This window comes from Diorhabda carinulata, chromosome 6 (genome assembly GCF_026250575.1).
Source record: "Diorhabda carinulata isolate Delta chromosome 6, icDioCari1.1, whole genome shotgun sequence".
Lineage (NCBI taxonomy): Eukaryota > Metazoa > Arthropoda > Insecta > Coleoptera > Chrysomelidae > Diorhabda > Diorhabda carinulata.
This window is the reverse complement of record NC_079465.1, coordinates 7,706,553-7,723,565: the sequence shown is the minus strand read 5'-3', so window position 1 is coordinate 7,723,565 and position 17,013 is coordinate 7,706,553. Positions and strand designations below refer to the sequence as shown.

General features: G+C 32.6%; 1 protein-coding gene across 8 annotated transcripts in view; it reads left to right on the top strand.

Moving 5' to 3' along the window:
* LOC130894914 (ephrin type-B receptor 1-B) overlaps nt 1-17,013 on the top strand; it is a 774,934-nt gene that overhangs the window by 711,736 nt on the left and 46,185 nt on the right. For all 8 annotated transcript variants that reach the window (XM_057801952.1, XM_057801950.1, XM_057801951.1 and 5 more), the window contains exon 5: nt 4,854-4,958. In XM_057801952.1, coding sequence (XP_057657935.1) covers nt 4,854-4,958 — 105 coding nt within the window. The remainder of the gene's footprint in view (nt 1-4,853; nt 4,959-17,013) is intronic.

Sequence of the window (17,013 nt, the reverse complement as noted above, 5' to 3'; positions counted from 1 at the left end):
GAATGACTCTTAAAAAATCGAAGCCAAAATGAACATAATTATTAGGTACATTAATGAAAATATTTTTATATAATTTTGATTTACGTTCCAAACTATCTATATCCATCTTAATAAAGAGGCTATTTCCAATATAATAAAAACCTATTAAGCACGTCTCTCAGCCCTTTTTCATTCTATTAGTTACAATTAAGACATATGGGCAGATGCTCTTTGTGGACAAATCTACTATTTGCGTTCTATTGATCTTTATCGATGACCTTCAACGAGCACTAAGATACATATAAGGGGAGATTAATTGAGAAAAGTATAATGTGATATTTTCATATAAACCATACAGTGCGATAAAATGATTTTCTAAATAAATGTGGACAAACAGATTTCTAAATATATTTTGTTATTATTTCACATTGCTGGTCATATTATAGGCAGTGTTATGTAAGATATAATTAGCATATCACATTATCCAGATTATGAAAAATTGCCTAGCAGCTTTTAATGATACCGTATCAGTGAAGTCAACTTTCCAAAACATGCAATGTCAAAGCAAATTCCAATGTTATTCTTTATGTAATATGTTTATCGATAAATAACGAAACCGATAAAGCTATTTGTAAAAACTTGAAATGGTCTCCTTCAAAAAATAGTATTGAGAAACACAAATGTAAGGGACAACTTAAGTTGAATGGTTTAAAATAAATGTAGTGTGTAGAACAAATTATAATATTGACATTGCTAAAAAGCCGATTTTTAAATTTTTATTTGTTTCGGATTACTCTTATAAAAATGGTATGTGATAAAGTTGTGCCTGACGAAATAAGAGAAATGATTATCAATTTATTTAAAAGCTTCCTAAATCACTGATAGTATGCGACACATTATTAAACTATATAAAAAAAACAAAATTGGCCACTCAAAAAGCTAAGAACTGGAAGTCAGCATGATTCCAAAATCAACAGCGTCAAAACGGAATTTAAAGCAAAATCGGTACCTTATTGGCAAAAAAATTATGAGAAAAATAGAAGGAAAACAAACTACGGTCTCCGAACCAATAGAACTCCATTATTTGCTTTGCCATCTTGATTCAAACTAAGTTGACACCTCAAATTGTAGACTTTAACTAACTCACGTGCTTTCAGAAATAAATACAAGAGAAATTCGTTTTAATACATAATCAAATTCGCGACGTATGCTGTATAATTTAGTTTTTTAGTAATTTTTTATTTGTATATAATTTCCAAATCTAAGAGATTGTCTAATAACCCTAATATAGTTAACCCCAATGACTACAACGATTTTTTAAAGACAAAACTTCAGCTTAGAAACACCAGCTATGTGTCGAATGCGACCATTCGGATCATTCTATTTTTAACGTGGACTTTATTAAAACTAAAAGCAGGTAAAATCGGCTTAAATAAAATGGCCATTATTCCAATAGTTCCCTAATGTCTTCCTTTATTACAAGACGGCAGTAACTTTATTAATATCGTGCGTACGCGTCAAATATGTCACAAATAAAGTCGAATTTATTAAAATTGTCTTTCCGATATTTCCCTATTGACAATCTGACATAAACTTAAATGAAAATATGTTTATCTATGTAAACACATTAAGCACTGCAACGTTATCCAAATATTTTATTGAACAAAACAAGTCTATGATTAAATAAATAACAAGCTTATCATTAACATGTTTTTAACATAACTTGATCGAATTTTGACATAAAGGCGTTGTTATTATTTCGTTAGTTTAAGTGGTATACATTTCGAAATAAAATAAGTTGGTCGTTTTGCAGCAGGAAGTCTTTTCATTGTGTATCTCTTTGTGTTGTTTGTCAGTTATAAAGAAAACAACATAATACGCAACTATTTCTAAACGCTGTTCACAATAATTGGGTGATTGAAATTGACAATGATAAATTATGCAGTTTAACCTACTCATTTAGCAATCAATTAAATTTTCCTCATTTTACTTTCTAGTCACTTTGGTATGTTTTATATTCACTCAATAGCGAATGGTGGACAAAAAATACAGTAAAATGCTTAAAAAATGATAATTGATAAAACAAATAGAAATAATCTATAAAGAGAAAAGAACACGAACCAGTTAAATTTACTACAGGAAGAAATTAGGACAAAAAATCGAAGTGAATAGTTTCTATGTTTACCGCCCTTATTTTTATTATTAGACTTCATATTAAACTTAATCTCACTGCTATTACGAGTATATCTAATTCTCCATTTTCATTACTAGATTCATCTTCATCTTCTGATTTGTTTTTCGGGTCTTCTTCTCTGCATTTTTCGTCTTCTTTACCACCTCATTCTCGTAAATAATCTCACATCAATAGGTTTTTGCTCCGTGTTTTATCATTTTTCTCGTTCTTTTTCTGGCTTATCTTTCATTGACCGTTCTTTTCATCATGTACCATTAACCCGCCAATATTAACTGACTCAAGTATGTAACTTTCTTGGCAGATCTTTGCTTTTTGTCGTTGTTGATGTTAGTGTATCATGATTCCACCTACGGATCTCGTGGCAGGTTCCATGTTACATCACCCGTTACTATTTGAGAAACAATACGATATCTTTCTCGACCAAACGTCTAACTCTTTCATTGTTTCCAACGCGTGCCTCATCATCATGTGATATTCGTCCTCTTTTAAATTGACTTTACCAGCGAAACATAGTTGCTTGTGAAGGAATTTCACCAAATGCACTTAGGGGCCGATCAAGATTTTTGTTCTCTTTACAAATTAGATTTCGTAAGTACCACTATTTACTCTCTGGTAGTAGCGACTCAATTGCACTCAGAGCTATTTTAAAATGCAGTGTTTCCATCTATTTATGTTTAAATAACTTAGGAATCGCAATCTTCTCTGCCAATTTATTGGAAGAATGAATTCCATATTAATAACTTGTTGAAAGTATAGCAATGAGCGTTGACTCCAGGGAAGATTCCTTGAACTGATATTAACTTGTTTGCATTAATTATGTAACCGACATACTACATACGTTATTGCTCTTTAACAATCCTTACAAACGGAACACTAGCAATCAACTTGAAATTTAAGTCCATAGAAACGTAAGTGTCCAGTAAACATTAACTTTTGTCAACTTCCAAGAAGATACTCACTTATTGGTCGTAAATACAAAGCTGCTTCTTAAAATTTATCCCTTCCATCAGGATAGATCATAAATATATAAGAAAAAATAACATTACACTATAATTTGTGCTGCTAACTCAAATGTATGTATTCAAATTTTTTTTTTATAAAAATTTGTAGGAAAACCTGCAACGGCAACTACTCATTCATTGAAAGTTTTTATAGTTTCGCCATCTATGCAAATATCATTTTGACTAGGGTCATCTATTAAGTAACCCTTTCAATACCAGCTTTTTCTTTTCCAAAAAAAGGGTAAATTATCACTTTGAAGTGTCAAATACTGTAAAAATAACAATATTCTTGTGAAAAAATTACAACCGCCGTCATCAAAAGTTTATAAAATACCTGTTTTCGCCACTGTCATATAAGCATATATTTTGGTCAGACAAATCTATTCCTCCGATGAATCTGTTTTAATCGGCTATAGCAGTAGGACAATTGGTCATAGCTTTTTCTCCACCTTTCTGTTTACGTTTCACACGTGTGATGTCTGGGAAATTGCAGTTGGAAAGAATTAAAGCCTTCTTTGAATCTTTACAATCTTTCCGCTACAGTACCTTCTCTATTTTGAAGAAATTCTGCATCTCGTTTTTGCAGTTTTTTATCGGAGAATTTTGGCATATCTCTTCTACAAAATATACAAATTCCAATAGAAGGAAAATATATGGTATCTATTAGGTGAATACTTGTAAAAAACCTGTCAAAGGTTAGTGTTACATCAGGATTATATATTGTTGAGGCAAGCTTTGCAATAACTTTGTCTCCAAATGTCATACCATCACAATCTGTATTCATATCTTTTCCTGAATATATTCAGATCATAAGTGTAGCCCGCATCTTTCCCACACTTTTATCCCACGTTTTATCGATTTTAGGGGAAGATACTGATTGAGGCTAGAACGACCATTGAATTTAGCCTTGGATTCGTCTGGAATAGGCTATCTTTCCCATCTTGCAAAAATGTCTTTTTGAAGCATTCGACAACTTCGTCAATGTAATAAATTTTTGAAGAATTTTCATCTTTCTGTGGCTCGTTGAAGTACATTTTTGCCAAGAGCAAAAAAATCTGTTACGAGTAATTTCACTTTTTGTTCGGCACTCGATTGTAGGACATAACAAGCACAACTCCCTCAACTAGCATAATTTCTGAAGGATTTGTGTCAGGAATTACTATTTTTTCCCGTCTCAATATTTCAAGACGCTGCGTGGTATACTGAGAAATAAAAATCAGAAGACGTGGAAATACAGATGTAAAGCACGATAGTTCATTAGATAATCTGTTGATTCGTGCGGTTGAACGGTTTTGGGAAATATGAAGCCTTGGCTCAAAATCTGTAGCTCAAATATTTGACCATATATGCTCTGGTGGGGTTGAAGGGGTTAATAGGAAGTTACTATAATATTAATCACAAAACTTGTACTAATATGCTGTTACTTCGCCTTTACTTTCTGTCGCATATTTCATGAAATAATTTATTTAGTTCACTTTTTCTGGTAAAATTAAATTACTTCGAACTTTTTCTACCATAAAGTAGACACAACTTTATTTTCAAAGTTCTAGTTGCTATATATGAACTTATCTCTTGGAACAAAATGATATAAGCATTTGGATCATTTATTTGCATTAGTTCAGTAATAATATGTCAGCTTTGAACAAAAAGAAAATAAAATAATTTTTTTTTGTTTTCAGGAAATGCATTGTCCTGTAAAGAAACTTTCAGTTTGCTTTACTATGAATTTGATGCAGTTACTAGAGAACCGCCTCCGTGGGACGCCGAAAGATATAAATTGATAAGTAAGTGAAATTTAACGTTTGTGACAAAACTTTTAACCGACATTAATTGCATAACGATTACTTTCTATTAATTAACTTCCTACGTAGATCATTGGGCATTAATATCTTGACTGAAGAATTATCAGTCTTGTTTACAAAAGTATGTTGTTCCATTCTAAATATCAGGATCATGCTGAGATAACTCGAAATAAAAAAAAATAATGTGAGTAATGATCCTTTTATAAATCAGCATTTATTCATTATCACATCACATGGTGACTTATTATGTAAAGATTCACGTTGTCTGTTGAGGTGTACCTATAGTAGAAGCCAGATTCAATAGAATCACATATCAGTATCAAAATGGATAGGATCGAGCATCGCCTAGTGATTTAAATCTTGCGTTTAATAGAATCGTGAGTATAAATATGGTGAACAGTCTGATAAAGATAAAAATGTAACTAATAGACAAATAGTTGGAGGGAAAAGTCCATCAAATGGTGGTACATAATATACTTACAGCCGAACTGACCATAAAAAAATTGTCTGTACGATGGGTATCACGAATGTTAACAGATGCAAACCAGCAATCTCGAAAAGACGTTGTCTTTCAACTATGGATAAGACAAAAAGAAATGTTTGCAAATTAGTAACAATTGATGCGTCACGGATCCATCAATATGATGTAAAAAACAAAATGCAGAGTAAGGAGTGAAAATATCGGATTTATTAGGAAACCGTATTTTGAGATGATTAAGACTTAATTTTAGATGATTAACTGCACAAAAAGGAGGACACAATTACGTGATGTGATAATGGAAGAATATCCATGGTAGTAACGCAAAGATGTTCTCTGGCATCAGGATAACCACCCAGTTAAAACTTCGTACTATCTTCGGTAGGCTTCCAATGAGTTAAGTCATAAAATGGTGATAAATAGAAATACTGTATATAATGGTTTAGTTTATCTAAGATCTGATGTCTTGCTTAAACAAGCTCAGAATATTAAAAATGATGCTATTCTCTCGACACCATGCCATGCGATTCAACGACTATATATGTCTTAAGGTATCGAGATGCCATGGCATTTAGAAAGCTTGATGCTCTTAATTAGAGATAGGAATAAAGAGTTGGACAGCTGATGGCAATATTATACAAGCAATCTGGAGTACGAGATCGTTTTTTAATGCGCTGACGGTGCATTTTATGTTGGCTTCAACTTCTATAAAGTATCCGTTCTGCACGGTAATAATTCGCGTATGATTAACGAGTTGATCTGTCGCTTTATTTATTGCCAGGGAGTCGCAGAACATTTTTGGGGTATGTGGCTCAATGATAAACGATTACCGGCTGTTTCCAAAACTCAAAGAACATTTGCATGGTAAAAAATTTGAATGATTGAATCATGTGTGCGGCAAGTAAGTGGTTTGCAGAGGTTGAAAATTTGTCTTTCGAGACTCATTAGATATGCTAGAATATCAATGAACAGAATGTGTTAACCTTAATGGTGACTATGTTGAAAAAATATCTTTATAATGGAGCAGGAGTCAGCCATCTTACGTTTAGAAGTTTCCTAAATATTCTCTCTTTTTTTAACTTCAATTATATACAATAATGGTGGGACTCTTTGATTAGAATATTCAATTCAATTTTCTAGATATCACACCAATTTGGAATAAAATTTAAGTTCATTGCATGGCAATACTGTCATTTTGATATCTTTTTTATATGGTATGTAAAGTTGTATATAGCTGCCGAACATCTCCTCTTGAAAATTTTGATTTTCAAGTAACCCCTATAAGAAATCGGAAGGATTAAAATTTGGGGATTTCGATGGCCATTCAATGAATCTGTCTATCTCTTCATCCATTTGCTGATATTGAGATAGTCACCTATATATCTTGCAAAATAAGAAGGCGCATCATCTTGTAGAAACAAGATTTCTTCATACGAAACCTCAAAATGTACAGGGATAGGAAACACATTTGCTTATTGCAAAACGAATACTTCTTGCAAGACTTGGGAGTCATATAATATTTTTTTTAATTCAATTCCAAATTTACAATCTACTCCACAAAATACAGAGTAATAAGTTAATGATATGGTTTCTTGCTAAATGATTTGAGGCGGGAACTATCCACTGATGGGTCTCCGTAGATCACTCTATGAGGTCTTTTGGCCAGCGTCTTTTCAATCTTCTCTGTTCCATTGGATCAGTGTAAAACATGGATATTAGTGGTTTTCGTTGCGGTTTTTGTTTTTTATCGCTGATGTCTGAATAACTTTATTGATGTTTGGAATACCGAAGTCTGTGTGTAATGTGTGGTTGCTTATAAACCATGGAGCATTAGCTATTATGCGAAGTATTTTAGATTGAAAAGTTTGCAGTATCTAGGTGTTCGATGGTTTACTGCAACCCCATAGCTCTATGCCATATGTCCATATTGGTTTTAGTATGATTTTGTACATAAGTATCTTATTTTCCATTGTTAACTGCGATCGACTGCCGATTAGCCATTTCATATTTCGAAGTTTCAATTTTAGTTGTGTTGTTTTAGCTTGTTTGTGCTGAAGTTAACTTTTGGTTTAAGTGTAGTCCGAGGTATTTGACTTCGTTTTCACTCGAATCGGCATATCGTTAATGGTCACTTGCGGACAGACACCTTGTTTTGAGGTGAACGTGATTTGTGCGGTTTTGTCAGTATTGACTTTCATTCCCCACCAATGTAGCCATTCTTGTAGAACTTTCAGGTGGTATTGTAGCTGTTCAGATGCTCTTGTAGGGTCGGTATCTGAAGACATTATTGCGGTATCATCTACGAAAGTAGCGATTAGATTATCGTCGGTAATTCAAATATCATCAGTATACATAAGGGCCAAGGATACTTCCTTTGGGAACGCCTGATTATTGGTTGATAATTAGATAAGGAGGTTTAGACTTTGACTTAGGTAAGATTTAAGTGAAAGGAAGATATGATAGGGAAATTTTTGTTTTATTTTAACAGTAGTCCTTGGTGCAATAATTTTTCGAGATAATATTGATTCTATAACTTGATTCTAAATGTTTGTGTCGAGTTGATCCATAATTTTTCCTAAAAAACTACAATCTTGTATCATAGAATCGTCATCTAGTTCTCTGGAAAATTGCAATTTATGCCAATTTCAGAGTAAATTTGAGTAAAGTTTCTTTTTCTTGCTTGCATAAGCAAATCACACTATTTACTAGGCTGATTTTTATCACTGATGTAAGAGTTTATATAGTCGCGAACTTTAATTAAATTATGATACTGTCTTTACACCTATCCTCTATACGAATATCATCCAACTTAAGAAGAAAGAACTTTCGATATCTTGTCGAGACTCGATTTCGAATAAGTACGTAGCAGATACTCACATTCAGAATATATTTTGTTCGAAATTTCGTCATCCACTTCTGGTGTTCAACAATTCATTCAAGTTCATTGGGCCTCAGTCTTTCTCGATTGCTCGTTTACTCTTTTCGCTTTGCATCTCTTTCAATAGCTTAAAAGCAGCAAATTCTTCTAGAATTATCATAATATAAGCAACAACGGCATTATTATCTTTAGTTGCTTGTGCATATTATCCATCTAGGTTAGGTTAGTACGGGCAACCTCAATCTAGTTTCGTCGCATTTCATTTGGATGTCTAAGGCTCATTGTGTTACTCTTAACTTTTCAAAATTTGACAACTTAGTTAACTACTTAATACTTCCAACCCAGAATGAGTTTTTTACTTTATCTGTACCTAATTCTGCTATTTCTTCTAGGCAATCTACTGTTGTCGTTACCAGGCATTTGACGACGTTTTTCCGCCAAGGCAGGGCACCGGCAGAGCGGACCGATCATCCCATCTTCTTCTTTACTCCATTTGTATTAGTTCACCAATATCAAATTCCTTTTCTGATGACTTGTGCCAACAGTACAATGTCCTGTCATCACTTCTATGGTCGCGATTCTTATTAACTTTTCTGTTTGCTCTTTTGATCATTGGCAATCACTTCTGTTTGACCGTATATCATGATTTTGGGTTTTAAATTCCATGAAAGTGGTATTTTTTTTTTCAATTTAAACGATAGAAGCACTTTTGCTGTTTCGTCGGTAATTTAATCCCTTTCTATTTGTCTATCTATATCTAGTTTAACATTCTAAAACCCCTTAACTAAACAGTAGTGGAAATTATAAATTGGACTGTTCATAAAGATTTCACAATAACAAGGTATGCCTGCCTTCACTGTTTATTTTCTTTTGAGATGAATCATTCGGAGCTCAAAATGGAAATTCGCCCTTAGGCTTTCTTTTTATAACATAGATAGTCCCGACTGCCAAATTAGTAATTTTTACTTTTATTATTTCATAATTTTCCGTCCCTTGTTTCCCCCAATAAGTTTAAACGCAGTAATCATTTCGCCCAGGGCTTTGCTGATTACATTCAAACCGTCTCCGGTTTCTTCTCAATTATACGGTATTTTCTGTTTTTTTCAAAAACTTAATAATATCCAAATGATTCGTCACTCACACGCGTACTTACGAGCTGACACTCATATTTATATACAATTATTAAAAATTCAATGGATACGATTAATACAAAGTAGTTTCCTAAGTTATTCTACAATATCTTATAATTTTAGGAACTACAAAAACTGAGAAATAATTATGAAGGAGAAGTAATATCTGATGCAATCTAAGTGTACTTTATAAATAGATTGCGCTACCCATCTGTGAGGCTTGTCCTAAAACGTTATCAATCCTTTTCAGCATAATGCCTATTAATTGTTAACAGTGATCTAGTAGATAGAGACTTCAGCGTTTAGTTCAGAAACTGTAGGAACTTGTTGGAAGTGTTTTTTTCATCTGATGCCAGTCGGTCACAATAGGCCAACTGCTTGAAGGCCGTTTTAAAACTAGAATATTTATTTCCTACCACAATGATGTCACGGATTTTGCAGGATAGTGCTTTAAGTATTTCGTCGGACTATGAATCTCCCATCTGGCATATATCTTCTCTCAATTTTTACAGTTATGCGTATGGAAATCTTCAAATAGTCTGCCACAAACCAATCGTTTATTGGTTACAAAAAGTTTTTGTTTGTGACACTCTTTTTTTATTTTCCTATTTTTATATGAAAGTATACAATGTTTGTGGCATTTTCTCCGTTTTCCTACAGTAATACAAACCATGTAATAATCTTTTTTCATCGGCGGGAGAGAATGTATTTCCTGTCAAAGCAATAAAAATCCTTCCAATCACATTTTGACGATCATCACAGGGGAAACAGTAAAAATCCAATTTGTAGCCGAAGTGACCAACAAAAAAAACAAATGTCTGTTCGTTCCACTACCTCTTCGTCTGACATGGGATATACAGAGAAGGTGGCAACAATTTATTTCAGGTGTTACAAAAAAAAAGAACTTTTTACTTTGTCAGAATAACCGACTTGTCGATATTTTCTTCGTTTTTTTTAACTTGTTGAGTTCCATTCATGTTTGGTTTATACGAGGGTCATTTTCTAAGTAAGAACCGTTTTGTAATGGAGCAAGAAAAAAAAAGTAGTTAAGAACGTAAATGGTATTACGTTACAATTTTTTCATTTGCAATGTAACTTCCAACAATATCTGAGTATTTGTCTAATCGTGGCACCAGCTTTTGGATACCATCTCAAATAACAGTTGCTTTCAACTTTTTGTAATGTCTTAAGCGCAATAATGTGATAAACAACTGATCTTGAAACTCGTGCAAATTTTGATGTAGCTCCTATATAGTTCTTCATTGTTGAGACATGTTCTTCATTCATTAACAAGCATACACCTTCAGCATAAACTTTACAAGTTCCCAGTGAATTTCAGCACCTAAAAACCAAATAACTAAGCAAACTGACGTTACATGCCAGGATGCATGAACACGAAAAAAATGAGAGAAGAAAATAGGAAGTTAACGTTAATATGAATGAAAATCCAGGAGGATGCATCTAGTGGAATTGGAGTTACCAAGAAAGTGAGTATAGAAAGGAACAACATTGAGAAAGATCTACTCAATATAAATATAACATTCTCTACAATGGTCTGTTGATTGGACCATCATTGACTAATGTGGGTAGTTTGATTGAGGTCATTCAAGCACGGATAATGCTCAACAACCAGGACATCAGAATGAAACTATTGAAAATGAAAACATTAAAAAAGTTGTGAAAATCGTGATAAGAAACCACATTGTGAAATTAAAGAGATAGCAAGTAAGATAAATAAAATATTTTTGCATCTATTTGTGACCACGGATGAATGAACAAACAAAACGGCAGTCAATTGACCAGCTGAACATAACAAAGAGGATAAACAATGTTGCCATCATTTGCGATTGCACGGAATTTACAAACATTTACAAAATTTCTAAATTTACTTTACATTTAAGAAATAGAAATGTACTAATCCAATCTAATACGAAACTATTTTTCAAATATATGCCAACTGAATTACACAATAATCGTTACTAAAGAAAACAAAGATAGAAAACAAAATATTGATAAATAGTAAACAAACCAGTACTACCTTTCTTCCACTTTCATTTTTAGTTTGTGAGATTAAATTAAAAGTATTTTAATTCTCAAATGAAATGTAATCAAATGCATAATTCTTTTTTCCTGTTAGCATTAAGTACATACTTCGTTCTTTTACGTTAAAATCGATCACGTATAATGCACTTTTATTTTGAACACGAAAAATGCATGCTATGATGTGAAACTGGCAACATTTTATGATTTGGATACATTAAAATTGCAAATTCTTTTGTTCTCGAAGCATAGAGGTTATCTGCACATCGATAGTCGAAATACTTTTATTATTATCCTTATATGCTAAAGATGTCCTCAAAGAACATCGTCGTATTCATAAAAATATATTCCTGAAAACGGTAATGTCGTTAAAGTATGAAAACTGTTATTGACTGAAGTTGTATCGTAGTCGGAAATGTTTGGAAAATGGAGTTTCTATACAAATTTTATCCATAATGTTTGTCAATATTAGAAAAGCAACTTAAACCGAGTACAAATTCAGACGTGCTTTGATACAACTTTTTTATAACACAAGTTCGTAACTATCACTTTTCTTTATGCCACTCAGATTGCCTTCTATCGCTCTTTACGTATTTTCTTTTTTCAACCACTTCTCTATTATTCTCTATATCCTGCCTCTCTCTCTCTCTCTCTCTCTCTCTCTCTCTCTCTCTATATATATATATATATATATATATATATATATATATATATATATATATATATATATATATATATACTGTTGTGATGTTCCAGAATACGATAGAACTTTCTGTGTCTAGTACTAGCAAACTTTTCCCATCATCCCAACATCTAAAACATGGCTCAATGGTTACCCTTTGGATGGAACCTTCACCAGCCATTAGATGGCGTGCGGCTGAGTCCCTGTCACAATATTGATGCTCCATTCTAAAACATGTGGCTACATCTGCAATATTTCTAAATATTAAATAACTCAATTTAATTGACCAAATAGGTCAACAAATCATATTTATTGATGAAGGTGAGGGTTAGGTAATACTTTTCCAAGTTTTTGTGAAAAGGAATATCACAAGTGGCAAATAACTTGTGATATTCGTTCATATCCACCATGTCAACTCCACCCTTTATTTTATTATACTCAATCTACGTGTATTGTTAATAGAAAAAAATTTTGGTGTACAAGCAGTACTGCAATGTGTAGATATGTCTGGTCGATTTATTATAATTTCTTTGGAAATTGACGGCTCTCTTTCTTGTTCCTGGTAATCTCTTAAAATTTTCTTCGTCAAAGCTGTAGTAGTAAAAAATTATTCAAAATGATGTTTATTTTAGTATTCAAGGTATATTGATATACAAGTATGCTCCCAGAAGTACCTAACCCAATAAAGAAAACCCAAAAATTATGGAAAAAAATATATATATTGTTCAACGTAATCTCCTTTTAGCTCCGTCCACTTTTCACAGCGATTTTCAATAAGTTCGATACCTTTTTATAACAAGAATTGTCATACTCTTCAAAATAGTCATTAACTGCCGACATCACCTCTTCATTGTTGGAAAATCTTTGACCACCCAGCCATTTTTTCAAGTCTGGGAACAGAAAATAATCCGGGCTAAATCTGGCGAATAGGGTGCATGAGGTAGCAATTCAATTTTTAATCCATTAATTTTGGCCATTGCTATAACGGATTTGTGAGCTGGTGCATTGTCTTGATAAAAAAACACTATCTTCTTAGCCAAATACGGCCGTTTTGCTTGATTTCTTCGCTCAAATGTTGCAATAAGTTCGCATAATACTTGTCGCTGAGAGTTTTTCCTTTTTAAAGATAGTCAATGAAAATTATCCCAAGCGAATCCCAAATAACCAACGCCATGACCTCGCCTGCAAATGTAACGATCTTTGTTATCTTTGGAGCCGGTTATCCTTTTTCAGTTCATTGTTTTGATTGTTCTTTTGTTTCGGTTGTGAAGTGGTTATGTTTCCACTCTAAGGAAACATCTTTACGACGCTTTTTTTCCCATTGTTTCCCATTGATGCGGAACCCATCTTGCGCACAGCTTTTTCATATCCAAATTTTCAGTTAATATGCGATGTAGCGCACTTTTTCAAATGCCTACTATGTCTGCTAAATCGCGCACTTTCAGTCGACGATCATCCAGTACCACTTTGTGGATTTTCTTCAGCATTTCTGGAATCGTCACCCCATTTGGTCGACCACTGCGATGCTGTAATAATCTAAGTAGTTCAGTTTTTATATTGGTTAGGCTGCCAAACAAATACTAAACAACGTGGCAGATTCAAACTTAAAACTTATGCTTTATAGATTGTGTAATTTCTAATACATTGATATTTTTCATGCAACCATCATCTTTAGGTCAAGCCAAGTACTTCTGGGTCCTTCCTTGAATTAGTGGAATAAAGGCCATATCAGAAATATCCTGTTTCATCGATATACACAGCGGGAATTTTGAGAACCATTTATTTTCTTTTGTTTTTTATTGAATTTTGTCATAAAATTATTCTCTTATTTCTATTATCTATAAAACAAAAATCAATCCACAGCTTTTCAACATTTCTGTCTTTGAAAACTGTGTTATCATTGCTTTTAGTTGTTATATCCAATTTCACAAAGAGGCGACCCTGCAAACAACAGTTTGGTTATTGATATAAAACACATTCAACAAGAAATACCTGCAATCAACCAATTCATTATATTTAATTAACTTGTCAATTAACTTGTGTTTTATTCTCTTTCCAATTTGTGCCACGGTCGTATTCTATACTTTACGCTTTTATATCTAATTACCGATCATTTATTAGTAATTTTTCCGAATTTGCTTGCGCATTTAATTTATCAAATGCGTTTTTATGCATTTTTGTCAAACGTTAAGAAGTGATTTATCTATTTGTAATTTCTATTCAACCACATACAACGAATTAATATTACGCAATGCGGTACATGAAGTCTGTTTGAAGGAATTAGATCTTTGGAATTTCACAATGTTTAAAATAATTACAGTATTTTTAAATTTATATAGGTTTTATGCTTTTTACATAGTTCTGTCCAAAAAGTTCCTTCACTAAAATTTCTATCACAAAAATTGCTTGTATCATCGATCAATAAGTTTTCGGTAAGCCTGAAGTAATCAATCACATTTTTTACTTTCCCTGTCAAAATCGCTTCAATGGGTCCAAAAAGAATTTCTGTAGTATACAATATTCGCAATTACAGGGGAAAATGACTTCTAATTGTTATTATGATAACCCAAAAGAACCATAAATTGTTTCATGTCAAATTCATACGATATTTGTTCCACGTTGACGATGAGATACAAAGTCTAACGCGCAAGATCTACAACCTGTCACTGTAATTACCCCAGTAAGGCGTAATTTACCGATAACTGAGAGCTTTCACATTTTTCTAATAATTAGTTTTATACTAATTGTTTTGTTTTACTAAGCAGGAAAACAGATACACCCCCAATATTGTTTAAACCAAAACAACAAGTCTATAATATGAAATCCCTTACAGTAACATCAGGAATTGAACGTCGGTCCATCTTTTCATATCCGAAACTAAAAAAACAAACAAAACAATTCTCTGAATAGGGATAACCGGCTCCAAAGAAGGCAAAGACCGTTCTATCTGCAGGCATCTTGAAAAAAGAAAAACTATCAACGGCGAGTATTGTGTGCACTTATAGCAACGTTTTAGCGAAAAAATCAATTAAAAACGGCCGCATTGGGCTAAGTAAAAAGTGTTGTTTCATCAAAATAATGCAACGGCTAATACATCCGTTATTGCTATGGCCAAAAAAAAATGAGTTGAAGTTTGAAATTGCTACCTCATGCTCCCTATTCACCAGATTTAGCCCCTCCGATCATTTTCTGTTCCCATACTTGAAAAAGTTCTTTGGTGATCAAAGATTTTCCAGGGTGATGTCGGCAGTTAATAGCTATTTTGAGGAGCTTGACCACTCTTATCATAAAAGGGTATCAAACTCATTGAACATCATTGGAAAAGTGTATGGAGCTAAAAGAAGATTACGTTGAAGAATAAATATACTTTTGACCAAAAATTTTGTGTTTTTTTGTTGGGCCAGGTACTTCTGGGACCATCCAATAACATTATGACGCCATATTTTTCTTTAATTTTCTTTGATGTTGAACTATTAGACTATTTAGTTTATAAAAATTTCGACTACGCATTTTCTCTCTGGCGTATAAAGAAAGTTTGATTAGCAATTTTCTTTGATAGTTCAAAATCAACGTATAATCCAATAAACTGGTACACCACAAAATGTTTACCTGCAGTTCTTGAGTAAGTCAATATTCACGGATTAATGTTGCATCATGATTCTGCATCGAAAATCCACCGTTTTCCCCTGATTTGGCCATGTGTGATTTCTGGCTATGTTTTAAATTGGAAAAACATTTACGTGGTCGACGTTTTACAACGGATACTCACAAAGATAAAGCAATTCATCAAATTGTTGAAATTATGCCAAGCGATGAGTGTCTTCAAGCTTTTAGGTTATGAAAGCTTCGGTTAGAAAAGTGCATTGATGTAGATCGTGATGATTTTGAGTATAAATAAAATAATTTTCCTGCAAACTCTTGTAGTTTCCTTGTGTCTCAAAATATATAACGTCATCTATGTAAGAGATTATTAAAATTAATTGGGTTACATTTTATACGCCAAGTTACTTCAAACTTCATTCAAAAGTGAATTTGTCTAGAACAGCGATACTATCTGGAAAACACCGCAGTTACTTTTTTATGATTCTAAAAAGAACATGCGAACAAAATTTGAAAAATAACTTTTATGGCTTATTTTTATGTAAAACTAGCAGATTAGCTTTAGACTATTACTTAGGTTGATGAGAACGTGCCATTAAAAGAATGAAACTGTAAGAATATTGGTTACAATGAAATGATTTGAATAAATTGAACATCTTGAACCGAATCAATGGAATAATTCACTTAAGTAGGTTATTTAATGTTTCTTTTGTTTTATTAAAAAGTCACACCTGTATATGTGTACAGTAATATTTTATAGTTGCTACGTTGAAGTTTGAAATGTTGAACACATTCGATACTATCGGAAGGTGTTTCAGTATATCAGTAAGAATGTTTATGCAAGATATATTCTATATAGTCATTCAACTCGAACTTGCGGAATTACATGTTATATTCTGGGAATAAATAATTACAAAAAAAAACATTTTTCACCATACGATATAATGAATAAAAACATAAATAATTTCAAAAAAAAATTAAAAAAATAGGATATAATACAATCTAGTTATAAAATATTTTGTAACTATACCGCTCCATCATCAAATCATGCTGGATGACCAAGAATTAGAAGAACTCGCAATATCACGTTTTGATAAACAGATTTCTTTAGAGAACAATTTAAAGAAAAAAAAATGTATTTTTTTAAACATAGTCAAAAATAAAACGTTGATATTTTTATCATTGCTTAATTAAGATAGTTCCAAAAGAATCCAAGGTCAAAATATGTA